This window comes from Pongo pygmaeus, chromosome 2 (genome assembly GCF_028885625.2).
Source record: "Pongo pygmaeus isolate AG05252 chromosome 2, NHGRI_mPonPyg2-v2.0_pri, whole genome shotgun sequence".
Lineage (NCBI taxonomy): Eukaryota > Metazoa > Chordata > Mammalia > Primates > Hominidae > Pongo > Pongo pygmaeus.
In genome coordinates, this window is record NC_085930.1 from 89,581,381 (window position 1) to 89,609,261 (window position 27,881).

The 27,881-nt window shown below is 41.3% G+C and overlaps 1 protein-coding gene across 8 annotated transcripts in view; it reads right to left on the reverse strand.

Moving 5' to 3' along the window:
- The window catches only part of ATXN7 (ataxin 7), a 151,384-nt gene that overhangs the window by 101,050 nt on the left and 22,453 nt on the right, over nucleotides 1-27,881 (reverse strand). For 4 of the 8 annotated variants that reach the window (XR_010125721.1, XM_063661883.1, XM_063661881.1 and 1 more), the window contains 3 exons: nucleotides 16,166-16,264; nucleotides 1,711-2,037; nucleotides 1,408-1,476 (listed from right to left, as the gene is read on the reverse strand). Coding sequence is in view for 7 of the 8 variants with exons in the window: in XM_063661883.1 (XP_063517953.1) it covers nucleotides 1,408-1,476; nucleotides 1,711-2,026 (385 nt within the window). In the remaining variant the exon portion in view is untranslated. Of the gene's footprint in view, nucleotides 1-1,407; nucleotides 1,477-1,710; nucleotides 2,038-2,443; nucleotides 2,533-16,165; nucleotides 16,265-27,881 lie in introns of those variants that run through there. The other 4 variants (XM_054484001.2, XM_054483998.2, XM_063661884.1 and 1 more) reach the window with 2 other exon arrangements.

The window sequence follows — 27,881 nt, forward strand, 5'->3', positions numbered from 1 at the left end:
AACTAAGAACAAGAGTAGGTCAGGTCCTCTAAAGCTCTACTCCAACTGCTTACTATAAGAGTTGCCACCTAGTGATTTTAATTTTTTAAGCCCAGGCAGGCTGCCAATTCAGCACTAAAACCGGACTAGCAACTGATTTTTCCTATTGCAACATCATCAACAAGTCCTGTGCTTTCCCTTGCTTTCCTTTACCCTCAAACAGCAATTCTCATTTTAAAAATCAACTAATTTGTTCTATAATCTGTTCCAATTGGAAGCTCTCATCGGGCTGTCACTGGTATTACTCTTCCTCCGAGTGCCAAGAGGCCAAAAAGCGCCCAATTCAAAAAAACCGAAACAGAGTTAAGTGAAGAAAAAGCAGGTGTGAAAAGCGAGAAGGAAATGTGAAGACAGTAACAACGGGCAAACTTTGGACTTAAAAATGTTCCAGTTGCCAGAGTTCTACCTATTCTTGGGCCATAGACAAAAATTCTGCAAAATAAATGGCTACGAGTGAGAAATAAAATTGCATTCGGGGACTATAAACTCAGTATTCCGGGTCCAAACCTCACTCAAAGCCTTGTCCTAACTCACTGAAAGAATAACTTGAAACTGAACCCGAAGTTCATTGGACTTCAGAAGTCCTTTCTGACCACGGTGTGCCCAGGCCGAGTGCAGCTATTAGACAGCAAAAGCTGACTATTCAAAGAAAAAGAAAATCTCAAGAAAAAGTCTGACAGTTTCCAGATACCTGGCCTGACTTTCATTTGGAGGCATACCCTATTTCCCTAGTGTATCTTTTTACCAAACAGTTTAAAACTAACAAATAATTAGACCCTGATTTCACCAGCTACGGGCAGTAAAGGCTTGTTTGACCAAATAAAATTCTGGCTTTCTTTCCCCCGTGATCTTGGCAGCTCGCAAAAAATCTGACCAAAATGCACTCCGGGTTATGATGATCTTTTTGTAGCATCCTCAACTTGTACCTTAAATCCTACAAAAATAAGACTGCATAGGTAAAGCATCATCTTCAAGTTCAAAATTCGTTTCGATTGCCAACAGAAAATGTCCCCTAAGCATTCGTGGAAAGGTTTCAAAGCTGAGAATTCCTTCCTCTACTCCTGTTTCTCCGTAAGGAGGTCAGAAATGCAGAGATCTAGGTTAAACTTCCCGCCGGTTCCCAGCGCTCATCACCAATAACGCTGCTCCTGCCTGGTCACAGAAGGATTCCGGACGCTCCTTTTTACAGGAGGCCCCCAAACCAAACTTTCCAAGCGCTCTGCCCCCTCCCTCCCTCCTCAGGCAGCATCTTCGCAGGCACGGGGAGTCGGGGAGTCGGTATGGTGGGCTGATGTTGCCGGTCCCAGTGAACTGTCAAGGAAACTTCCCAGGGGTTTGCACAAACTCCATCAGGGGGGCTGGACTCACCTTCCCGACAGAGCCCCATGACTTCGCGGTTTTTCCCAAACTCCTTGAAACTTTCGTCCAATTCTGTCCCTAGGAGATATACACACACAGGAGGAGGGGAGAGGCAGGTCAGTGGCCGGGAGTGTGACGCACACTCACGCACGCACGGGGTAGGTGTGGGCACCTCCGCGTTCCGCAACCGAGCAAACGATAGCATCTCTGCCCCTCGAGGGGGCGGGTCACAGGAGAAGAGGCAGGGGGGAGGGGAGGAGAGAGGAGGGGGTCGCGAGGGGCTGAAGGGGGGAGGAGGGCGTGGACACCTACCGTCCTTCCCAGGAAGTTTGGAAGCCTCAACCCACAGATTCCACGACTGTCCCAGCATCACTTCAGGACTGGGCAGAGGCCTGCGCTCCCCGACCGTCGCCATTGCGGCGGCCGAGGTGGAGGCGGCGCCGGGCCCGCCGTCCTCCGGCCGTGGGCGCCGTGGCGGCGGTGGCGGCTGCTGCTGCCGCTGGGGCTGCGGAGGCTGTTGCTGCTGCTGCTGCTGCTGCTGCCGGGCGGCCGCAGCTGCTGCTCCGCCCGCCGCCGCCGCCGCGCGGCGCGGCTCCCCCCTGACGTCATCCGCGGCCCGTTCCGACATTCTTTCCGCTCCTACAATGTAACAAAAAAAAGGGGGAAAGAGTCGCGCGGGGGCCGTTTTTTAAGGAGGCGCCAGGGAGTTCCGGCGGCGTGCGCGGCCCGCGGACCGGGTGGGGCACGCTGACAGCGCCCCCATGGCCGCCCAGCCCCCCGAGCCCGCCTCCTCGAGGCCACCCCCCGCCCCGGGCGCAAAGTCCGCGGCGCGGGCTAGCTTTCGCTTTCGACTCCCGCGGCCGCCCGAGGGAGGGGACGGGCAGCAGGCGGCCCGCCACCGCGGCGCTGGGTCCCCTGCCTGCCTCTGCTCAGAGGACCTGGCGCGGAGGCCAGCGCCAGAGCGGCCCGGCTCCAACCCCGCGCCCCACCATGGCAGCCCGCGCGGGGAAGCCCGAGCCGCACCCCAGGACCTCCAGCTGCCCACCCTTCGGCCGCTCGCATCCCCGGGCCCGGCCCGGCTGCCCCGCTCCTTCCTTCCGTCCGCGCGTCCGTCCGAGCGGCGGCACACGGCCGGCTCCCTTAAGCGGAGGCGCCTCCCGCCGCCTCCTCCCACTTGCCGGTCCCTCCCTCTCAGCTCGCTCCGGCGAAGTTTGCACGTCAAGCCCCCGGACTGGAGCCAGGGAGAAATCGGAAATGCAGCCACCTATGGAGGAGCCGGCCGGCCGGCCCCAGGGGAGCGCGGGACAGGCTGGTGCAGGGGGCACTTTGCCCTCGGCTTGCGGGCGGCCGCAGAGTTGTCAAAAGCATGAATGGGAAGCCGCCGCAGAGCGGACTCCGGGCATGCAGGGAACCTTGGGCTAGCGGGGAAGTGCCCCCCAGGTGTCTGCCCAGGTGTCAGGACGAAGTACCGTGTGCACGCCACGCCGCCCACATGTGTGCCCACGACCCGCAATTGGAAGTCACACTGTGCGCCCGGGGAACTTGAATTCGTCCAGCAAAGAGAGAACATGAGATCAGTGTGCGAGGGAATGGAGGAGAGTGAAACAAACCGAGAGGAGCTTTAACCCGTGTACATATTTTAGAGGCAGCACCCCAAGTTTCTGGGTTTCCACTGCTCCTGGAAGTGATTCATTCACCCCAAAAATAAAAATCGGATTCATTCTTAACTTGAGTTGTTAGTCCTTCCCTCTTTATGGTTGTCTTTTCTTGGGCAGGACGAGACCCTAGGGATTAAAAGAATATAAGGAATTCCTACAAAACATGTTTAGAAAATACTGTTTTCGGTCAAATTTTGTTCACTAAATTAAGCACTGGCCCACAAAACTTAGCACCCCTCCCCAACATACACAACATTTGCTTAGCGATAGGCTACAGATGGCAAAATAAAAGGCTACTTAATGACCTAAAGCATTAAAAATACTTGAAACAGTAGCAGACCACACCACTTCCAATAACTTGATATTATTACTATTTTCTCAAATTGATGTGAAAATTTGAAGCCTGAGACAAAAACAGTGATTCTTTTCAGCATGTTTCACACTGCAGTAGTATCAACTCCTGTAGTGTGTGTCAGACATGCTTGCTCACAAGTGCTTTCTCTGACTAGATGGGGAGGAAGTGGAAATCTTTTTTTTTTTTTTCTGTACCTCAAACATCTGATGTGACAGAGGTAGCCAACTTCTTTGTTGGTCCAACTTGCAGAAACACAGAAAAGTTTACATAAGCATAAAAATTAATAAAGAAATGTTACTGCAACCCAAACATAAGGTGGGACTGCTAGAGAGGGTTTGGGGTTCAAAATTTAAAAGCACACACACACACTTACACATAAACACACACACACACATTTTTATTTTAGAAAGATTTAGAAATAAGTCTGTAAAATTTTTTCCTGGATTGCATGCAAACGAGTCCAAAAAGTGAAACCATGGTTACTTCCTGTCCTTATCAAAATAACCAAAATAGTAGAAATGATTGGAAAGATTTAATTTTAAAAACCATTTCTACAGCTTTAACTTCCTCCATAAGACTATCAATGAGAAAAATGCACAGGAGTAAAACATATAATTCCCTTGACAGGAATAGAGTTCCCTCCTAACTTTTAACATAGCTTAGATGACCCCTGTGCAGATTTTCAATTTTTCATTCATTCCAAATCACTGCAAAATCTGAATAATTACATGAAAACACCCAACCTCTGTTTTCCTAAAGTACACAATTTATTACTTGGAATTTTGAAATTCTACACTTAAGAAAAACGAAAATTTGGATTTTAACGGCATTTGAAGCTACCATTGAAAAGAAAAGCTTGCGGCCAAGCCATATAGATAACAAAGGGAGCTTGCTTGTTGAGTACAGCTCTTCAGATCCCTGCAAGTACAGAGTGAGAACAAAAATAAGGAGAATGGCAAACATGAAGTATGGTCCTACTTCCTCAAGACATTGCTTGATTTTCCTCTTTTGGATGTGAAACTACTTCAAAATTCACTAATATTACTTCTAGCCAATGGGGATCAATGCAGCAATTTAGAATACTTCAACTTCTTTCCCAATTCCTGCTTGATACCTCTTTTTTTCTAAGTTTTTGATTGGTTTAATAAAACACAACCGGGCTTGAAATGAAAAATATTAAGTATCCTCTTGGCATTATGATCGTTATTAAGGGAAATTATTACAAATAGCAGTTACCAATTATTGAGTACCTCAATATTCAAAACTAATAGCAAGCTATCAATTATTGAGGAATCTCATAAATAAGTACTATAAATAAGTGTCTTATATCAAACTGAGCAATTCAGCTCAATCCTTTAGGAAACTTACTATCAAACTGAAGAGGATGTGCAGACAAGAGATTGACGGGCATCTCCTGGTATTTCTTCAACCAGTTCTCTTTTGCAGCAGCCAATGCATTTTACCCACTCTTTCTTCACCCATAAAAAAGTCCTAACTCCTAGAAATGTTCTGATATCCATAGCTGTTAGAAGTTTCCTTAAAGTTGGAATGAGTCACCAAAAAAAGTCAAAACAGCAAGCTGACACAGTGCATCTGATATTTGAATTTTGGCAACTTTTAAAAGCGTTCCTTATGCAAAGCATACTGTTTATAAACAAGAGTACAACAGAAACCCAATACTTAGCTGTATTACCTACAGTCCCACAGTAAAGAACTTGATGACCTCTTACCTAGATAATCCCCTTTCCATACCACCAAATTATAAAAAGAATGTAACTGCGTATAAATTTTTTGTGTGTGTACGTGTGTGTGGAGATGACAAGGTCTCACTATGTTGCCCAGGCTGGTCTCAAACTCCTGAGCTCGAGCAGTCCTCCTGCCTTGGCCTCCAAAAGTGTTGGGATTACAGGCATGAGCCACCACACCAGGCCAATACAATTTATATTCACTTAATATGTTATTTTAATATAGTATTATGCCTGTATAATATCAATCAGTGCTTCTGCCAGTGCATTTCTGATGATGCGTTATAACTCTGAGGAACTTCACTGTCTGAAAACTGAAGTAATAATTCATTTTATATGGCTTGAGTAATGAGTATTCAATTTATCCAACAATTCCTGATTGCCTGCTACAGACCAGGCACTCTACTAGGCACCAGGGTGAACACAAGATAGTAATTTCACTGAGTATGTGAGAAAAGTAGGAAGTAGGGGAAACAATTCATCAAACACGCTTGTGGAGAAAAACTGTCACCACCAACTAGATTGTCTATGGCTTAAGAACTGGGCTGTCAGAGGTGAAGTACTGCAAATTCTGTGCATTTCATCCCTTCCAAGGACATATTTAAAATGTGGTCTTATCTCATCAGCCAAATTTAGGGATGTTCTCAGTAGATGCCAAGGGTAACAAGTCTCTCTTTACAAAAAGGATTCTTTGCACTCATAAAATGTTTTGTTCAAAGGCCAAAGGTATCACAATGTACAAAAACAAAACAAAACAAAAAGTTGACCTTTCCTACATTAAATCCAGTTTAATGTAAAAAGGCTAAAACTACCCAAAACATTTCTAAGGTACAAGATCCCACACAACCGTTTTTCAATTGGAAAAAACCACCAGTCCCAATACAACATTTTAATAAACTTGAAAAGCAGTTAACTACAGTATACTTATCTGTGTAAATTACAGGGTTGGTAACAGAGATTCTCCATTATCAACCCCAAAGGACTGAAGTCATTTGAGTAACAAGAAACTCAGATCCACTAAATTAGGAATGTGTTGGCTTTGGTTTCTTTATATCTTCCTAAAATTGGCTGAGCCTTTGTTCAAACCCTCTCTCACTCCTCTGACTACATCTTTCCCTTTCCTCCCTTCTTCTCCAGAGAGAGCCACGGCTGTATTCTGCACAAGGGGCATGCCTTTCCTTAACTATGCTCCCTCTAGTGAAATACCTTACAGCTTGTCATGAATATCAGTATTCCAGTAGAGGGAGAACGGTGGAAAGAGTAAATTGAATTCATCAGCTTAGTGGCTGGAATTGATAGCAATCAAGTGCAAAATTAGGAATAATAAGGACAGTTGCAAGAGTGAGGACTTAAAGATAAGACATAAATAGCTTTTTAAAAACTTAACCTGTACACATACTCATTCTACAGTAAAATGTATCTATGCTAAATATCTCAAACTCTTGAATTTTTGGATTGTTTTCTTAATCATATGTTTGCACGTACATATGAACTCTCCCAAAGAAACATTCACCAGTAATAGCAAATTGCTTGAAAAGAGAAGAAAATTTGAAAATACACATATAAAAGGTAATAATAAATTATAACATAAAAGGTAATTAATAATGCCCAGTGTTTCTAGGGATTTAAAACTGGCTTGTAGTTTTATGACAAACTTGATTTGAAATGTTGATTTAAAGTCTTTAGGCTGAAGAGTTTTTTAAAAATAGAAAGTTTCAAGTTATAGAAAAGGAGTGGAGGCCAGGCGTGATGGGCTGACACCTGTAATCCCAGCACTTTGGGGGACCAAGGCTCAGGTGTTGGAGACTAGTCTGGGCAACACAGTGAGGCATAGTCTCTACTGAAAAAAACAAACAAACAAACAAACAAAAAAACAGCCAGGCATGCAGGCATGTGCCTATAGTCCCAGCTACTTGGGAGGCTGAGGGGGAGGACTGCTTAAGTTTGGGAGATTGAGGCTGCAGTGAACTGAGATCGTGCCACCGTACTCCAGCCTGGATGACAGAACAAGACCCTGTTTCTAAAAAAAAAAAAAAGACAAGGAATGGAAAAGTTGGACCAATATTCAGCTATAAAAGGAAGTTGATTGTATAGAGTTCTAGTGTACTGTGTCAGCTAGTACATAGCTAGACATAAAATGCAGGTTAAACACATTGTTAAACGTAATTTCCCATGTACCTTTGTAGTGACAATGCTGTAAATATCACCATTTTTGGGGGCTCAACCATTAAGAGAATGGGTTCTAGGGCCTATCTGCCCAGGCTGAATCCCACTTCTACCACTACGAGCTGTGTAACTCTGGGGAAATCACTTAGCCTCTCTGTGCATATTTTTACATCTATAAAATGAGTAAAAAAAGAGTAACTACTTTATGAAGAACACTAAGAAATTTACAGTGCAAAAAAGCACACTGTGTCAGCTATTACTATTAGCACCATGCTTGTCACATAGTAAGCCCTAATTCTAATCTATGTACGCTATACTATCAGACCAGTCTTGCTGAATTATGGCTTTAGCCATGTTAGTGATTGCTGTAACATTTTTAGGGGCTCCCCACTGACTGATAAATAAAAACTTCTCTCCTAGCATTCAAGGTCCTCTACAGTCTGCCCTTGCCTCAGCTCCACCACTTCTACACTGTTCAGTTGCCTCCTGCAGGTAGTCTATGGTCCAGCCCAAATGACAAATTCAGAACTTCAAACATGCCCCCACCCCAACACCATCCAACTCCCAGCTCCCAAGCCTTTGCTCATATAGGCCACTCCATCTTTAACAGTTTCCCTCCCTTGGCAGAAATCTTGCTGACAGTTTCCCTCCCTTGGCAGAAATCTTGCTGTTCAATCAAAGTTCTTCCACAAATCCCATTTCTTTAACAAACTCTTTCCTGAACCCTCTCACTAAGCACATGGGAACTCATCCCCACCTCTATATCACAGGACTTCATGGATTCAGAGTTAAGAGTATATGCTCTGAAATCAAGGTGACAATGAGACATACATTTAGTCTCCCAGAGATCAACAGTTTGCATTCCCAACATAAGGGTGTTATTTAGAACCTGGAACCCACTTTCCCACAAACCATAAGACGAGTTGTAACTACGTCTCCAAATTGGTCAGCAAAATGCCTCTGGGGTGAAACCTAGGACTAACAATGCAGGTGTGTTAGTATAAGAGGGAAGGAACAACACAAATGCTTCTTCCTCCTTTCCTCAGCCAAGGTCCAGCTCTAAGCAAAGCCATAGATCCAGCAAACATGGCACCCTTGACTTTCCCACATTCTGTCTTTGCACCGTGATCCAGGAGCCTACCTGAGTTTGTACTGCTTCTCAAAAGACAGACTGTTCCACAAAAACTTGCACTCCCTTTCCACCTCCAAAGTAAAGCTCTCCTTTTCTTGGTAGAGGTAAAGGCCTGCAGATTTAACTATTTTTCACTAATGTGTATGAATGACTATGAATGAATACAGTTATCTGTCCTCCTGTCCTCCCCAGTACACATGCAAAGAAATATAAAGGGTAAGACCTTACCCCAAATGACTTCTAAGTGTACTGGTCCATAAACCTTTCTTCCTAGAAATACACAATTACTAACTACACTCTTATGGCCATTCTGATTTTAAATGACATCATCTATGGCTCAAGGCAAATATTTATTTTCACCAATTTAATCTTTTATTTTAACCAATATTCTCTTTTGATCAACATAAAATTTTCAAGACCTGGAGACCTTGATCCTGTGTCCACTTCCTACTATGCCCCCACGTCTACATCAAGGTGTTCTAAGTGAAGGAACTTCAGGAGTGGAAAAGGGGAACCAAAACAAAATTGCTCCTGGTGAGAAATCTGCCTTTCCTGCCTTCCAGAGCTTGCTCCATCTCTTCGGAAAACAGGTATTTTCAAAAAGCATGAGGATTTTTCCAAATGGTTTCTGGGGCAGTGGCAGCAGAGCAGCAATCACAAGCGGGCAATTAGTGGGCTGGAATCTGACTTATCAGGTAAGGTTCTGTTTTAAAAACAGAGCCAAGGCCGGGTGCGGTGGCTCACACTTGTAATCCCAGCACATTGGGAGGCCGAGGGAGGCAGATCACGAGGTCAGGAGATTGAGACCATCCTGGCCAACATGGTGAAACCCGGTCTCTACTACAAATACAATAATTAGTTGGGCGTGGTGGCACGTGCCTGTAATCCCAGCTACTCAGGAGGCTGAGGCAGGAGAATCTCTTGAACTAGTGAGACAGACGTTGCAGTGAGCCCAGATTGTGCCACTGCACTCCAGTCTGGCGACAGAATAAGACTCCGTCTCAAAAAAAAAATTAAATTAAATTAAAAAAGAATGAAAACAGAGCCAAATGGGTAAATTGAACTTCATCAAAATTAAACTTCTGTGCTTCAAAGGATACCATCAAGAAAATGAAAACCCACAGAACCTACACATTTTTGCAAATCATATATCTGATAAGGGACTTGAACTAGAATGTAGAAAAGAAAGAACTCAGCTCAGTAAATTAACAACAACAAAAAAAGGTCAACATCATTAGTCATTAGGGAAATGCAAATCTAAATCAGAGATACCACCTCTCACCCACTAGGATGGCTGTAATAAACAACAACAACAACAAAAGAACAGAAAATGAAGAGTGTTAGCAAGGATATGAAAAAACTGGAATCCTCATACATTGCTGGCAGGAATGTAAAATAGTGTAGCCATTGTGGAAAACAGTGGTAGTTACTCAAAAGGTTAAACACAGAATTAGCATATGATCCAGCAATTCCACTTCTAGGTATACACTCAAAAGAACTGAAAGCAGAGACTCAGATACCTGTGCACTAATATTCATTAGCAGCATTATTACTAAAAGCCAAAAGGTGGAAACAACCCACATGTACATCAACAAATGAATAAACAAATTGTGATATATCTCTACAAAGAATATTATTGCCAGGTGCAGTGGCTCAAACCTATAATCCCAGCACTTTGGGAGGCCAAGCCAGGCAGATCACGAGGTCAGGAGTTCAAGACCAGCCTGGCCAAGATAGTGAAACCCATCTCTCCTGAAAACACAAAAAAATCAGCCGGGCATGGTGGTGCACGCCTATAGTCTCAGCTACTTGGGAGGCTGAGGCAGGAGACTCACTTGAACCCGGGAGGCGGGACTTGTGGTGAGCCAAGATCGTGCCACTGCAGTCCAGCCTGGGCAACAGAGCGAGACTCCGTCTCAAAAAAAAAAAAAAATTATTCAGCCATAAAATGAAGCACTGATACATGCTCCAACATGAATGAATCTTGAAAACATTATGCTAAATGAAAGAAGACAGACAAATAGGTCACATATTATTTGATTTCATTTAGGTGAATTATCCAGAATAGGCAAATCCATACAGACAGAGAGCAGATTAGTGGTTTCCAGGGGCTGAAGGAAGAGAAGATGGAGAGTGGCTGCTTAGGAATGCGATGGGGTCTCCTGTGTGGGTGCTAAAAATGTTTTTGACCTAGATAGAAGAAACAGTTATACAATCAATACTGCGAATACACTAAAAACTATTAAATGTACAGTTTAAAGGGGTAAATTTATGGCATTTGAATTATATCTCAATAAAGCTATTTTTTAAGCCAACATTAAAACTTGGAAAATTTCACAAAAAATTCCAGATTGACTTATCTTGAAAAAATCCTAAGTAAAATCTGACACCACCAGCCACAGCATTCCTCATGGGAACATGAATTGGAGATGAAGCTGGTCCTGGAACCCATCTCTGCCGCCACCTAACTCTGGACATTGGCAGGACAATTTTTTCATCTGTACCTCAGTTAGCTCCTCTGCAAAAGGAAGATAACAATAATATCTACCTCATCAGCTTATGAAGAGTCAATAAATTAATATGTTCAGAATAGTGCCTGGCACATATTAAGTGCTCAGTGTGTTAACTACTTTCACATTTTATAACAATTCATCCTCTAATAGAGGTATGTGGCCGTTACTTTTCAACTTTTTGTTTGTTTTTACAAATAAAATAGCATATAATGTAATGATTCAAAAGAAAGAAGTGCAAAGACAGCCAAGATAAACATTTTCTAAAGAAACATGCAAAATATACTATGAATCATATGTGCCTTTTTTTTTTTTTTTTTTTTTTTTTGAGACAGAGTCTCGCACTGTTGCCCAGGCTGGAGTGCAGTGGCGCAATCTTGGCTCACTGCAAGCTCCACCTCCTGAGTTCACGCCATTCTCCTGCCTCAGCCTCCGGGGTAGGTGGGACTACAGGTGCAAGCTCAGCTAATTTTTTTGTATTTTTAATAGAGATGGGGTTTCACCATGTTAGCAAGGATGATCTCAATCTCCTGACCTCGTGATCTGCCTGCCTCGGCCTCCCAAAGTGCCGGGAATACAGGCATGAGCCACCGTGCCCGGCCCACATGTGCCTATTTTTGTGAAAAAGTGGTGATGATGATGATGATGATGATGATGCTAAGTCTATGCAAAAAACAATATAGATAACTCTAGTTTTACCATATGAGAAGCAACGAGTTAAAGAATTAAAGATGCTTTAATTCTTTAAACTTAAAGGAACTTTTTATTAGCATATATATTTATATAATGTTTAGATTTTTTATCAACATAGTTTTATATTCAGGATGATTATTTTAAAAGATGATTATCCTTTTATAAAGATTTTTTTTTGAAGAAGAAACTCTAAACTAATATTGAAACTTTTGTGAGATTGTCACAAAACTCTGTTAGGTGAGTAGCAACGGCACAGACTGATAAAACTACAAGCCACTTCCTTTGCTTGAAACTTCATCTTTAGCTGGGATTCCCAGAGCACCAACCTCTCTTGAGTTTCCTTCTTCCTCATGGAGTATATGGTGCTATATTTATAGCTGCTAAACTCCTTAGCCAGTCAATATCTTTCAATATCTAGCCAAACCTTTTCCCACCCTTAGCATCCACCGCTCTGCCTTACAAAGACTCCACTCTAGCTAAACCACCTTCTCATGTCCAAGACATAAAGTACACATTTCTGAAAGTCTTTCTAAATGCCATTATTTTTTAAATACAACTCACATAACTGAAATTCACCATTTTCACCATTTTATTATTTATTTACTTTGAGACAGGGCCTCACTCTGTTGCCCAGGCTCAAGTGCAATCCAGCTGGTGCAATCACGGCTCACTGCAGCCTCAACCTCCAAGACTCCAGTGATCCTCTCACCTCAGCTCTCAAGTAGCTGAGACTACAGACGCATGCCACCACGGCTAGCTAATTTTTGTACTTTTTTTATAGAGACGGGGTTTCAAATGTTGCCCAGGCTGGTCTCAAACTCCTCGACTCATGTAGTCTTCCTGCTTCACCCTCCCCAAAGTGCTAGATTTACAGGTATGAGCCACTGCAACTGGCCTTTAACCATTTTAAGTGTACAACTTGATGACATTTAATACATTCACAGTGTAGTACAACCAACATTACTATCTAGCTCCAGAACATTTTCATCACTCCAAAAGGAAACCCTGTATTCATCAAGCAATCACTGCCCACATTCCCTCCCCAACCCCCGAAAACCACATCTGCTTTCTGTCTCTATGGATTTGCCTATTCTGAATATTAAATGAAACCACATAATATGTGGTCTTTGTGTTTGGTTTCCTTCATTTAATAAAACGTTTTCGAGGTTTATCCATGTTGGAACATGTCATCAATATTTCCTTCTTTTTTATGGCTAAATAATATTCCACTGTGTGTTATACACACACACAATGGAATACTATTCAATCTTTAAAAAGAAGGCAATCCAGCCAGATATGGTAGCTCACAACTGTAATCCAAGCACTCTGGAAGGAAGGCCGAGGTGGGAGGAACACTTGAGGCCAGGGTTCAGGAGTTCCAGACTAGCCTAGGACACATAGCAAGACCCCTATCTCTATTTCTGTTTTTTTTAGAGAGAACTCCTGTCATTTGCAGCAACATAGATGAACCTGGAGGATATTATGTTAAGTGAAATAAGCCAGGCCCAGAAAGACAAACAGCACACAATCTCACTTATATGTGGAATCTTAAAAAGTTGAATTCATAGAAGTAGAGAATAGAATGGTGGTTACCAGAGGATAGAGGTGAGGGGTTTAGGGAAAGTTAGTCAAAAGGTACAAAATTTCAGTTAGGAAGAATGAGTTCAAGAACTCAGCTGCAAAACATGCTTACTATAGTTAATAACAATGTATTGTATTCTTGCAAATTGCAAAGAGACTAGATAAACATTCTCACAACCAAAACATAAGTATGAGAAGTAATGCCTACGTTAATTAGCTTGATTTAAGCCATTCCACAATGAATACATATTTTAAAAGAATACATTGTACATGATAAACATATCCAATTTTTACTTGTTAATTAAGAAAAAAAGGTAAGTGCCAATTCAATGGCAGGGATATTTGTCCTTTCGATTTACTAATTTATCCCCAGTGACCATAAGAGAACAGAGCACATAGGTTGGCACCCAATAAATCTTTGTTGAATGAACAGATATTGGGCCTACAATCTGTTGCTGAGAAGAGATTGCCACATTAGATGGATCATGGACCGGATGGTTTCTCACAGTTCCACCTGGCTCACTTTATTCCCCTCTCTGGTCTCTCTGGCCTTTACAGACTTTTGAATTTGTGCCTCCTCTTCTTTCTCTGCTTCTTGGTCACTTACTTCCTGGCATCATATTAATCTTTTCATTGGTATAATATTCAAAAAAGCATTAAGTCATCACTGCAGTCCATGTAAATCACCTCCTATTCTTCTCCTTTTCCTCCCAGGGACAATCGCCATGCACACAGTAGAAACTCCATAAACAGGCACTAAAGAGCTCCTCTGGCATTCTGCCAAACATGTTTCCTCTTAACTTCTCCCCATACCCCTCCATTGTCAGTGATTGGACACCATACAGGAAAGCCTGTTTCTCTCTTCTCTGGCAACTTGCAGACTTGATACAATGAACATTCAATGTGATGACTTCAACGATCACTGAAAGACATCTCTGCATTATGGCCCTTCAGCTTTAGTCCAGAACATTTTAAGAGACTGCTTTTAAGGTGGAGACTTCATAGCTCCCCAAACTCTTGTTCTGTTAAACATCTCAACAGTACTAAAACACTTTTTGTGAAGCTGTTTCAGATTGGTAATGGTAAAAATGTTATCTTTTACGTGTTGTCTGAAATGCTATCATTTTTGCTACAGTTGCCTAAAACCTGATTGTGGCATCACATTTGTTGCCTAAGTATGTAAGATAATTGATTCCAGAGGCTGAAACTCCTTTCGTCTTCCTTGTTTCGATTCTGTTCTGTTTTAGTCTTTAATGACTCATCTTAAACTGCACCTTAACTTAAAGGTTATCTCATTCCTTTCAGAAGTAGGAGAATAATTTTTTTGTTGTTGTTGTTGCTTGTTTTTTAAGATAGGGTCTTGCTGTCGCTGGGGCTGGTGTGCAGCAGCATCATCATGGCTAACTGCCCCCTCAAGCTCTTGAGCTCAAACCATCCTCCTGCCGCAGCCTCCTGAGTAGCTGGGACTATACGCATGCACCACCGTGCTTGGCTACTTTTTAAAAATGTTTTGTAGGCCGGGCGCAGTGGCTCACGCGTGTAATCCCAGCACTTTGGGAGGCCGAGGAGAGCGGATCGCGAGGTCAGGAGATCGAGACCATCTTGGCTAACACGGCGAAACCCCGTGTCTACTAAAAATACAAAAACAAAATTAGCCGGGCGTGGCGGCAGGCGCCTGTAGTCCCAGCTAGTCGGGAGGCTGAGGCGGGAGAACAGCGTGAACCCAGGAGGCGAAGCTTGCAGTGAGCCAAGATGGCGCCACTGCACTCCAGCCTGGGCGACAGAGCAAGACTACGTCTCAAAAAAAAAAAAAAAAAAAAAAAAAATTTCTAGAGTTGGGGGTGTAGCTATGTTGGCCAGACTGGTCTCAAACTCCAGAGCTCAAGCAATCCTTCCACCTCAGCCTTCCAAAGTACTGGAATTACAGGTGTGAGCCACTGTACTCAGCCCTTTTTGTTTTTTTAAATCAAAATTCCTCCAGGAATTTCCTGTTTCATATTATGTGAAACTTCACCACTATCCTCCCAAAACAGTAAATGTACAATGGTGGACATGCAGTGAGAAACAACATTAATGTGCCAGGCGTTGGTGGCTCATGCCTGAAATCCCAGCACTTTGGGAGGTCAAGGCGGGTGGATCACTTGAGGTCAGGAGTTCGAGACCAGCCTAGCCAACATAGCAAAACTCCATCTCTACTAAAATACAAAAATTAGCCAGGTGTAGTGGTGAGCACCTGTAGTCCCAACTACTCAGGAGGCTGAGGCACAAGAATCACTTGAACCTAGGAGGTGGAGGTTGCAGTGAGCCACGATCACGCCACTACACTCCAGCCTGGGTAACAGAGTGAGACTCTGTCTCAAAAAAAAAAAAAAAAGACACTCCATTAATGATGGCTGCTATTTTTGTAATGATCAGAGACTACTCATCACCACAGAGCTGTCTGTCAGCCTGGGCAAAGGCACTGGGCCCAGAAAGTGTTCCTGAAGAACGCTTGCCTGTTTTACAATCTTGCTGAGGATCTTCCCTGCCCTAAGCAGCTGGGTCTACATTACATGGAAAGACAAGAAAACATGAGCTGAGGGAATGGTGCTGGAAAGAAACAAGAGCACACTTTTGGATAACTTCCAGAAAAAAGTGGGTATAGACTGGGAAAGAAGGAGGATTCTATAACTAAAGTCTTCCTGCAATTTTAACAAATTTGGAGGGGATGCTATTTAGCAGTTTTTGTGGTGAGAAACAAACACCTAATAATATCATACTCCTAAACTCATTGTATTTTTCTAAGATCATATTCAGGATTACATTTAACATTTGAGATCTTACACAGATGCCTTAAACTATCATCCTTTGGTAAAACTCAAACTCTATTATAACTGGAAGTATTATATTTATTCAACTGTGTTTGCGATATCAGAACAGCCAGTTACCTTTTCTTTGGAGGGCAGGCCAAAAATCCTGATCGATTTACCAATGGATCTTCATCTGCTGCAATTGTGAAAGCTCGTTCGTCTTAATTCTGTTCAGATCTGCAAAAACAGAAAAAGGGCAAATGGATGAAACAGTGGATGGACAAAGCTAATCAGAAACATACAATCTCATTGGTTGCCAGATATTCCAAAATTATATGTGTTTTGAGATGTCAAACTAATTTCAAGACATTTTACCAATTTTACAACAAATGTGATTTTTTTTTTTTTTTTTTACAATGAACTTAATTGGCTATAGTTACAATAAACCAAGAACAAATGACTATTCAATATGTACACAGAGTTAGCCTCCTGGGGCTTAAAATCATTGTATATAATTTGCACTAATGAGTTTCCACTTAATTTTTAAAATGGCGATTCAGAAAGCCTGCTCCTATGAAACTTGTCAAATCACAGATTTTAAAAATAGACTGAATGAGATTATTATTTGGAGAGCTCATGCTGTCCTTCATCATTTCAGCAGTTTATAAAAGCAATTTTTAATACTTCAACAGGAAACAAAAATTCAATTAAACCATCTTATTGAAAAGCACAGGGAAACTATGTGCTCCATTATCTTCATAGTTGTGTGCATATATTTCAGGTAAAATGTGGTAACTTTTTAATTAATTTGTGGAGGAGCAATGAGTTAAGGAGTCAATAAATTACAGATTAACAAACCAAAGTTAGAAAATAAGCTGATCTTCAAATCTCACATGCAGCAGAAGAGAAAAAGCGGCAAATATGGGCAATGACACAGCTATCGGGCAGATGTTGTCAAGGTATAAAGCACAAGACAGGCTGAGCTCATATGAAAAATTCACTACTCATATACTTCTCTCCCTATAATTCTCACTGGCTATAAAGCAAGATGTGGAGGAGGTAATATTGCTTTGCTCCACTTTTATTTATTTTCATGTACTCTAAGATGGTAACCAAATATTCCTATGGCCTGAGATCCTAAGATACAAATAAAGCATCTCTGAAAATCAGTGGCTGAAATTATATGCCATGTTTTGAACATTTCCTCATAATTATCTTTATTAGGTTTTAAGTTATTCCCAGGTCATATTGCTTCCCTCTCCCTTTTTAAAAGTGTCAATTTTATTCACTCAAAATGCTATTCAGTAATGCTTAAAATCATTCCCACAATCTTTATAAACCAGATGTTTCTCTTCTGGTTTCTAATTCCTTCCCAGTCTCCTTTCTTTTAAAAAATTTCTCTGATTTCCATTTTAGTGCTCCTTTTCTGCCTTACTTCCAATAAAAGCTGCTTTCTTGTTTAACATGTCTGTCCTGAGCCAAAATGCATTTCTTTGAATCCTAAATACTTTATAGCTATGCAAAAATCACTCAAAGCTAATTACAAATTGTCATGATAGAGACAGTCAATAAAGATGTTATGTTCATCATAAGCATTCACCACCCTGATGGTGATTCCTTCAGAGTAGACAGAAGGTGAAGGCAGAACAAAGCCAGCATCAGATTAGACTCTGCACTTGATCTTATTTCACTAGGTCAAGCCATTTTTCAATTTTCCATTGGACACTGCTGCTATTTCTCCAAAGTATCCAAGGAAGTCATCAGATTCAGAATACTATGAAATCTCCTTCAGGATAGTTTTGGTTTTAAAAGAATTCATCACTTACTAGTCGCATACTGTAAAAATGCTTTATAGGAAATCCGATTCTTAGACAAAAATGATAGTTGCAGTTACTAAAAATAAACATTTAAAAACAGAAACTTCTCTACTTAGAATAGGGGTCAAGAGCCTTCTTTAGTACGGGAAAAAACCTATTATATGCTTGTATGTTTTCTCTCATTTGATCTTCCAATAACCCTGTGTTCAAAAGAGCTGTTACTATGATCTCCATTTTACTAGTACTGAAGAAACAGACTGAGGAAAGTCATAATTTGCTCAAGATTACCTAGCCAACAAGTGGTGTGAAACTGTAACTAGAATCCGGGCCTTTGGTGATATTTAGTTCCCTTTCCAGTACGCCAAACTGCCTCAATGGCAACTTAATTTTGTTTTGCAAAGAGAAATAGTTAAAAAGAAATCATTTTAAATAGACTTGGAAAATTTTCTTAGAATCATTAAACTTGACACCTTTTATTCATTCAACAACTACTATGTAATAAGCATTCAATAAATATAATTTAAAAAAATGTTTCTTTAAATGATGGCCAGTTAGCAGTGGGAAAGAAACAAAGAAGACATAACTTGAAGCATAAATTTATTTACTCTTTTTTTTTAAGGGGGAGGGAGATTATAGAAGACATCTTTATCCTAGAGGAGCTCCCTAGCCTATGCTGACCCTTTTTTCTAAGCATTAAGTAATTCTCAACTCCATGCCAAGTCATACTTGTACTATGGGGCTACAAACTACTTACTCCCATCTTTGTCAAAGCTGGACACACGACACAAACTGAGACAGTCAATGTGTTCTTCTTAGAATGAGAAATTGAGATGAAGAGGGTCTAGTTTGGTGGAGGCTGCAAGCAACCTCTAAGTGCTCTCTCAGTCTATAGGAAAAAGACAGTCAGCAAAGAGAGAATGAAAGAATGAATGTGCTGCTCAGAGTGAATCTGACCCAAGAGGCCACTTATTTCCCGTTTGCCTCAGGAGAAAAAACAAGAGAGAAAGAGAGAGAGAGACAGAGAAACAAGAGAGAGACAGAAAAGAAAGAAAGAGAGAGATAGAGAAAGGGAGAAAAGGAGAAAGAAAGAAAGAAAAGAAAGAAAGAAAGAAAGAGAGAATCTCTGCCTGGGAGTGTTCTTGGGCTTTCCTGTTACTGCCATAGCCCCTGAGTGGCCCAAAGCACTTCCTTCCCTAGGTTCCCTAGGGTTCTAAGAATCCCCTGGCATCTAGGGTAAGTGCCCCCGCCCCCACCTTTTAATGAGCTTATTTTTTTGAACTGATTTGTGATAGCTGCAACAAAAAATGATCTTGTCTAAGATAGTAAAAAAACGTATTTTAAAAGTAGAGCTATCACCAGAATGTGTTATAAAAGAATATACTGCAGAAGGCCGAAGGGTTCAGAAACACCCCCTCATTCATTTTAAACAGAGAAAAGCCTACAATGCTACACGGGCAGTGTTATATTGGCTTTTACAGGGAAAATGGCTTATTTTCTAGGAGTAACATTTCTGTGTTCTGTTAAGATTCAGAACTTTGTTGCAATTTAAGGCATAATCTGAATCACCTCTTGTTATGTCATCCAGTCTGTCAAAATTAAGCATAAACCTACTGATCACAATAAAGGAAAGAAAAAAGGCTAAACCAAGTCAGTCTTGTTTTTAACGGTATAAACTTACATTCTTAACTTCTAGGCAAAATCACCAAGCTTTAATGTGAGACTGCCACCCTAGGTTCTTGGAGAGGGCATAAGAGGGAAGAAAAGGAGCCAGAGAAATTTAGTCCTACAAAGAAAGCACAAAGACTTGTGATCTTATAAATTCAGAGCTTGTTGGGGGAGGGGGAGGAGGGAGAGAAAACAACAACAACAAAAAAAACAACCTGAAACCTTGAAGGCTGACTCCAATCTCTCCATTCTAGATATGAAAAGACTGAAAACCAAGAGAGATTTATCTCAGCTGGTTTATTTATTCAATAAAAATATGTTGAGGCTGGGGCACAGTGGCTCATGCTTGTAATCCTAGCACTTTGGGAGGCCAAAGCAGGAGGACTGCTTAAGTCCAGGAGTTCAAGACCGCTTGAGGAAGAGTGAGACGCCATCTCTACAGAAAATTTTTAAAAACTAGCTAGGCATGGTGGTGCATGCCTGTAGTCCCAGTTCCTCAGGGGGCTTACGCAGGAGGATCACTTGAGCCTTGGAAGCTGAGGCTGCAGTGAACCATGATCATGCAACTGTACTCCAGCCTGGGGCAACAGAATGAGACTCTACCTCAAAAACAAAACAAAACACATTGAGAATGTGCTCCATGACAAGTCTGGCAGTAGAACTGGCAGTGTTATTCAGCTGAGCCACCTAACTCCTAGGCTGTGCATTTTTCTCTCCATCTTAATACTCGCTGCAAATGGAAAAGTCCACAGGCCTAAAATAGCCCACTTTTTTGTTTTCCATGGTGATCTTGGGGAAAACAATATGACTTTGTTGTTAATATTTAAAGGCTGGAAGATTCATATAAAATTCCAAACTCCTGGTTTCTCTGGGAAAATCTAAAAATCTGGCCACAGGGGCAAACTTTCCTGGAGGGGGATAACTGAATGAAGCTGTGTTGGGAGCTGCCCTTTGTCACTTGGCACGTAATTTCCAAAGTACTCAGCTGGCTGCATCACTTATTTTCCTTTCAGACCTGTCTCCTGTAGGTAGCCATGCTTGTGTCCCCAAAACTGTACTGTCTTCCTAATCTTTTCTTCCAAATGAAAATCGACCACCCAAACCCAAATTTTTTAAGCAGGTTACAAAAATGTTTAAACCAAGTTATATATCAACTGCAGACATATTCTCCAGAAATACAAATTAATACGGCATCTAGTTTACTCCGTCTCTTTGGACCCCAGTTCCACCTTGCTTTCACTCTCACAGGCTTTTTCCTTGGCAAAACAAATTTAAGAATGAAACTCTATACACAACCTCTTTTTTCAATGGTGCTACTGTATTCCCCTCTTCAAAGGTTAGAGAGTTTTTCTACCTACTGAGCTACAGCCACTGCTCAGAGTTACTCCACTGAGGATCAAGTCAATGTGAAAACACACAAGTGGAGAGGGAGCCAAGGCCAATTGTGAGGAAGGGCTCCAGTAACTCTGGCCTGGGTTTCTTGAGTGCATTTCAGCCACTGCAGTCAGTCCTAGGGCTTTCCCAACACTTCGTAGAACGCCTCACGTGGAGTCTTATTTTTAAAGGAGCCTCCATTTTCTAACAGCTTCTATTAGTATATACCTACACAATGTTCAGTCCCTCTGCTCTCTCCAAATATGTTCAATATAGCCATCCTTCACTCTTTTGCCATTTCAGGACACACAGTTCTCCCATCTTGAGCCTATCTCTCCCAGGCTTCACTGAGGTTAACTAGGTTCCCTCTTCTTTTAGCAAAGAAAGGTCAGCAAGGCATTTTTCTATCCATTATTTGTGACTATAGGGCACCATTTCACCATTAGCTAAAAGAAAAGTAAAATATAAAATTCCCAGTAATTCTCCAATTTGTCATTGTGCAAAACCCTGATCAAGTCAGTAGATTTGAAAGTCAATTTATAAAAGCACATGACAATAATAATAGTAGTAGTAGCTGACATTTACTGAACACTTACCATGCACCCAGTAACAAAAAGTAAGTCTTTTACATGCATCATTTCACTTAGTCCTCCCATCTATAACATAGGAACTCTTTCTGTGCTCCTTTAACAGAAAATTGAGGCTTGTGAGATGAGGCCAATAAAAGCTGAGGTAGTGTATGTTAGAGTTGAGCTTAAAACCATTCCCTCCACTGCCATACACCACAATTCCCACCTGTTTCTCCACACCTGCTGTTCATGCCTCCTTGAACTCCTTTCTTACTTTCCAAGTAACTCACATCTACACTTCAAAACCCAGCTCAGATGAAACCTCATTAGGTCATCATGCCTACTGCCCTAGGTGGGCTTCCTGGAGGCTGGGTCTGCAACATTTCATTCTTGTATCCCTAGGGCCCAATGCTGTTAAGTGTTAATAAATGCCTGATGAATTGAATTGGATAAAATGGAACCACAGGTCCTGACGGCTACCCAGCCACTCAGGTTAATATGTGCCTGGAGTGGGATGCTATTGCCTTGCTAAGAACTTGCAATTAGGCCAGTGGAATAAAGAGCTGCTCTGGCATTTACCTTCACTCTCTCCAGGGAAACTCACCTATAGACATCAATGCTAAGGAAGGGAGAAGGAGGGATAAGAGGCAAATTAAAGTCCAGTACTCCTGTTGACAGGAGTTGGGGTGTGTGTGTGTGTGTGTGTGTGTGTGTGTGTGTGTGTGTGTGTGTGTGTGTGTGTGTGTGTGTGTGTGTGTGTGTGTGTGTGTGTGTGTGTGTGTGTGTGTGTGTGTGTGTGTAGGAGCGATAAGAGGCAAATTAAAGTTCAGTACTCCTGTTGACAGGAGTTGGGGTGTGGGTGTGTGTGTGTGTGTGTGTGTGTGTGGTGGAGGTGTCTTTAAAGTTGACTGGGAGGAGGAAAGCCTGGGGAACAGAGAGAGTTTGTTCCCCAGTAGTCTACCAGGGGAACGTTAATCTCCTATGACTGGCCTGGAGTTACAAAATTCTAAAATTCATATACGTGTCCTCAGTCAAGTCATTCTTTGCTAGTCTAGCATGGTCCCTTAGGATAGATGTTAAATAAATGAACAGCTAGCACACATTTTACTCTGAGGCCATACTTATCAACACTACCAATAAGAACAATTTTCGCTGAGTGCTTAACTTGCTTAACTTGGATCAGACCCTCTGCTAAACTCTGTACATGCACTGTCTTGTTTAATCTTCACCACAGTCCTACAAAGAATACTTGTAAGTGAGGAAATGCAGGTCTGTAACAGATAAATGGCTTGCCAAAGGTCACTTACCAAATGACTGACAGTAAGGGCAGTGGCTAGTGGGATAAATGTAGTTTTCATTAATAATGCTCGCACAGTTTTTAATTATTCTACCCATCTCTTTAAATATTACCTCCTAAATACAGGCTGAGCAGCATACAACAAATTTCACTCTTCTCTAAAAGATCCAGGGAAAATGCTTCCACTTCTATTAAGCCTTTGTAAATACTATTTGTGATAGAGATTGCCAATAGTCACCTATATTTACATTCTCTGCCTGAGCACATAATTTGCCTAAATTTCCCAGTATTCATTGCAGTAAGGTAGAGACATGTGACTGAATCCAAAATGTGAACAAAAATGTTGCATAAGCCAGGCGTGATGGCTCACGCCTATAATCCCAGCACCTTGGGAGGCTGAGGAGGGAGGATCCCTTGAGGCCAGGAGTTCGAGACCAGCCTGGGCAACACAGCGAGACTCCATCTCTATGAAAATTAAAATAAATAATTAGCCAGGTGTGGTGTCGCACACCTGTAGTCCCAGCTACTTGGGAGGCTGAGGCAGGAGGATCACTTGAGCCCAGAAGTTCAAGGCTGCAGTGAGCTATGACTGTGCCACTGTACTCCAGCTAGTGCAAAAGAGCAAGACCCCATCTCTTAAAAAAAAAAAAAAAAAAATGCTGGGGTCAGGCGCAGTCGCTCGTCGCTCACACCTGTAATCCCAGCACTTTGGGAGGCTGAGGTGGGCGGATCACTGAGATCAGGAGTTCCAGACCAGCCTGGCCAACAAGGTGAAACCCCATCTCTACTCGAAATACAAAAATTAGCCAGGCGTGGTGCTGCGTGCCTGTAATCACAGCTTCTCAGGAAGCTGAGGCACAAGAATCACTTGAACCCAGGAGGTGGAGGTTGCAGTGAGCCGAGATGGTGCCACTGCACTCCAGCCTGGGTGACAGAGCGAGACTCCATCTCAAAACAAATAAATAAATAAAATAAAATAAAAAAAGAAATGTTGGGTGCCACACTTCTGGGCTAGGCCCATACAAACCTCTCTGGCTTGAGCCTCAGTCTCTCCTACCCTCTGTTGGTCAAATGGAAAGGGCTCCAAGTACCTACAGGACGGCAGAGCCACACAATTTCACTCCTGAATGACTGGGGGAATCAACAGCCTCCTTGCCAACACACTCTGAGCTTAAACAAGAAATAAACATATATTATGTTAAGGCACTGGGGTTTTGGGTCATTATAGCAGTTAGCCTACTCTTATAAAGTATTCTTACTATCATCATAATTTTCATTACCAACAGCAACCGCTATAATTTACTGAAGGTATACTAAGTAGTAGGCATTATATTAAGTCTTTTATATACATTATTTTATTCACTTCTATGAGGTAGCAAAATCATACAGATAACAAAATCAAGGGTCAGAGATCAGTAATCATTTCCTCTTCTGAATATTAAAGCATTTACAATCTGAAAGATTTCAAAAATAATTATGTAATGCCTTGTTATACATGTTACATTGATGGGTTAAGCAGTTTAAGTCCTGTAGTTAGTCGATATTTTCCTTTAACTCAAAACTTGTTTCCCTCATTTGGATAAATAGCTAAGAGGAGAGGGGCTGGGTCTTACATGTCTAAATTCTGTATCATTTTACACACTGTCTCATGAATATACAAATTAATAGATATAATTATATTCTTTAAACCATTTCTCACAGGCATATATGCACAATGCCTCACTCTTTCTCTACTGTGTTTTGGTCAATAAACCCCTTGAGTAAATCTGACCAAGAAAATTGGCTTGCTACAAAGAGTTGCTTAGGATGCTGTTTATTTCAGATCCATAACTTAATGAGTATCATTAATGAAATTTTTCAATACTACAATTACATGCATGAATGTACATAAACACTTAGCAAAGCGGCTGGCATATAGCTGATGGTCAATAAATGATTGTTTCCCTTCTCCTCTATCCCAATAGCTACTTTAAGTACAATCATATGCTGCTTAAAGAAAACAAATGTGATCAAGGGAAAAATGTTAAGCTGGTAAGTAGAGGACGATTTTAATTACCAGGAATATTTTCCCAACTGGGAGGAAGACTATCTAAAATGTTAGGAGCTAGGGCCAAACAAAAATCATTTGCTAGTTGCAAGATTATCCTATTCATAAAAATCTGTCCTGACACAACCTCAGGAACATGAATTCTGGAGAAGCTGAGGAGCCAGTGCTTATTCACTGCCATGAGCTGCAGAATGGTATCCTGGGATTCACCTTCTATTTGCTCAGTGCTATAGGTTTGACTATGTGGCATTCCCTAGAGCCACAGTATCATTATTTGCAGCCAAACACTAACATGCCCTCCTATAGATCCTAGAATATTCTCCGTATTTTGTCAGAAAATAGTATACCAGCATCTGAAGATTTGGTTTTTCTGAGGCTATTTCCAGCCCTTGCCTATCCATAGAACTCCATTTCCTACTTAAGACATTCAAAGAAGCTTAACATGATGCAGACACTTGATTTCGTATGGTGACATTCTACAATTCTGTGACATAAGCTTTACATTAGTTAATTAATGTAAATATTTCAACTGCTGTTCATTTAAATATCATGTTCCAAAAAGTCTCTCTCCTTTGAAGATTTCAAGATGAAATGGAGTACAAATATGGTCAGTTACTTTATTTGTTATAAACATTGGGACTTCTTATTCCTGCTCCTCATCAATTGTAATATCTACTTTGTTGATAGGATGGACTTTTCCCAGGGTAATTTTCCCTTTAACATCAGGGTATCATCCTTAACAGCAGGCAATAAGGTTAATGCTATAATCAGCTATTACGTCGGCATATTCGACTTTAGCTGCTGTTCAAATATAGCAACACAGAGTATGGAACACCCAAGCTAGAAAAATATGGTCTTAAAAATTAGTGAATCAAACTCTGGGTAACAACTTTAAAAAAATAAATATTCGCTTAAAAATTTTATCATATTCTTTTAAAAATAAAATTCTTTTTAAAATGCTAAGTGAAAAAAGCCAATTTTAAAAGATCATATTTATGTAACATTCCCAAAATGACAAATTTAGAGTTGGAGAACCGATTAGCAGCTGCCAGGAGTTAGGGACTGTGAGGATAACAGGAATGAATGTGGCTATAAAGGGGTAGCACAGGGGAGATCTGTTTTTTTTTATTTTTTTTTGATACGGAGTCTCGCTCTGTCGCCAGGCTGGAGTGCACTGGCATGATCTCGACTCACTGCAACCTCTGCCTCCCAGGTTCAAGCGATTCTCCTGCCTCAGCCTCCTGAGTAACTGGGATTACAGGCACTTGACACCACCCCTAGCTATTTTTGTATTTTTAGTAGAGACAGGGTTTCACCATGTTGGCCAGGATGGTCTCGATCTCTTGACCTCAAGATCCGCCTGCCTCAGCCCCCCAAAGTGCTGGGATTATAGGCATGAGCCACTGCGCCCGGCCAAGATCTTTTTAGTGATAGAATAGTTCTGTATCTTGATTGTGGTAGTGATTACATGAAAATACACATGATAAGATGACACAGAACCATATATGTCCTTTAAGCCAATGTCAATGTCCTGGTTTTAATACTGCACTATAGTTAAGACATAATAAATGGGAGAAACTGGGTGAAGAATAACCAGGACCTCTCTGGACCATCTTTGCAACTTCCTATAAATTTATAATTATCTCAAAATAAAAAGTTAAAAAATAGCTAAAACCATGTTGAATTATAAACATATTCCACAGAATAATCTATTCAATTCATATTATTAAATAATATCCAAGCCTCTGTAAAAATCTCTTATCATCTGACTTTCCATTTTGTACATAAAGCAACTACTGATTATCTTGATGGGAGAAGAAGGGAACGAAAATAGAGGTTTTAGAGTTGGTTTTGCTATCAGGATGCCTACTGTTCACAACACTGTCAGTAACAGAATATTTTGGCAGTCAATATCTGGGTATCTTACAAAGGAGTAGGTAGCACACAATACGTAAAAAATAAAAACATGTATTTAAAGTCTCCTTATATCCTAAAATCTATAAGATTTTTCCATTAAAAAAAAAAAAAAGATAGAGGCTGAGGACAGCAATACACATCTGTAATCCCAGCACTTGGGGAGGCTGAGGCAGGTGGATCGCTTGAGACCTGCCTGGGCAACATGGTGAAACCCTGTCTCTACAAAAAAATACAAAAATTAGCTAGGTATGGTGACACATGCCTGTAGTCCCAGCTACTTGGGAGACTGAGGTGGGAGGATCACTTGAGCCTGGGAGGTTGAGGCTGCAGTGAGCTGAGATAGTGCTACCATACTCCAGCCTGGGTGGCAGAGTGAGACCCTGTCTAAAAAAAATAATAAAATAAAATAAATAATAAAACAGAGATCCATCTAACAGATACTTTAAACATAATTTAAAAATAAAAAAATATTTTGAGGTTTCTATGTGCTAATCAAGATGTCACAGTGCATATGTTTATACGTAATTTCCAAAATATATTATTAGACTTATGTGACTACCAAAAAATAGACTTTTTAAAATGTACACATGGCAATAGTTTCTACAATTCAAACATCTCTCTGGCTAAATTAATACAAATTTTTGCAATGTGCCAATAATAAATAAGAGACAAAAAGAATTCCGGAAGCTGGGAGATGCAAATTAAACAAAGCCAGTGTAAGTCATTTCCACTAGGGTTTCAGACAGAGATCTTTTATCACTGGTTGAAATATAACATTCTGGCACTACATCACAAACATGCCCCCTGATTCCCTGTATCTCACACCTAAACGGGCTCAATACCAGTTCGTCATGACTCTGAATCTAAAGAGACATTGGCAGCACTTCATAAATACCTTCCTGTTCGCTCCTTTCTATGGTGATGCAATTTGACCTACATTTCCAGCGCCCATTGAAACTTCATGGGAGGGAGAAGAGGAGAGTTTTTCATTTCTCCTACCCTCTGATTAACTAGGACAGCAAATGCCACTCAAGGGACTGCTACTGGGCAGAAGCAAAGGGGAAAAAAGTCATGCCAGTAGGAAATTCCACAGGAGGACATTTAGAAATACTGCATTCTCTGATTCTGCAAACAAACTGTCATGGCTTTATAAGACAACAGCAAGGAA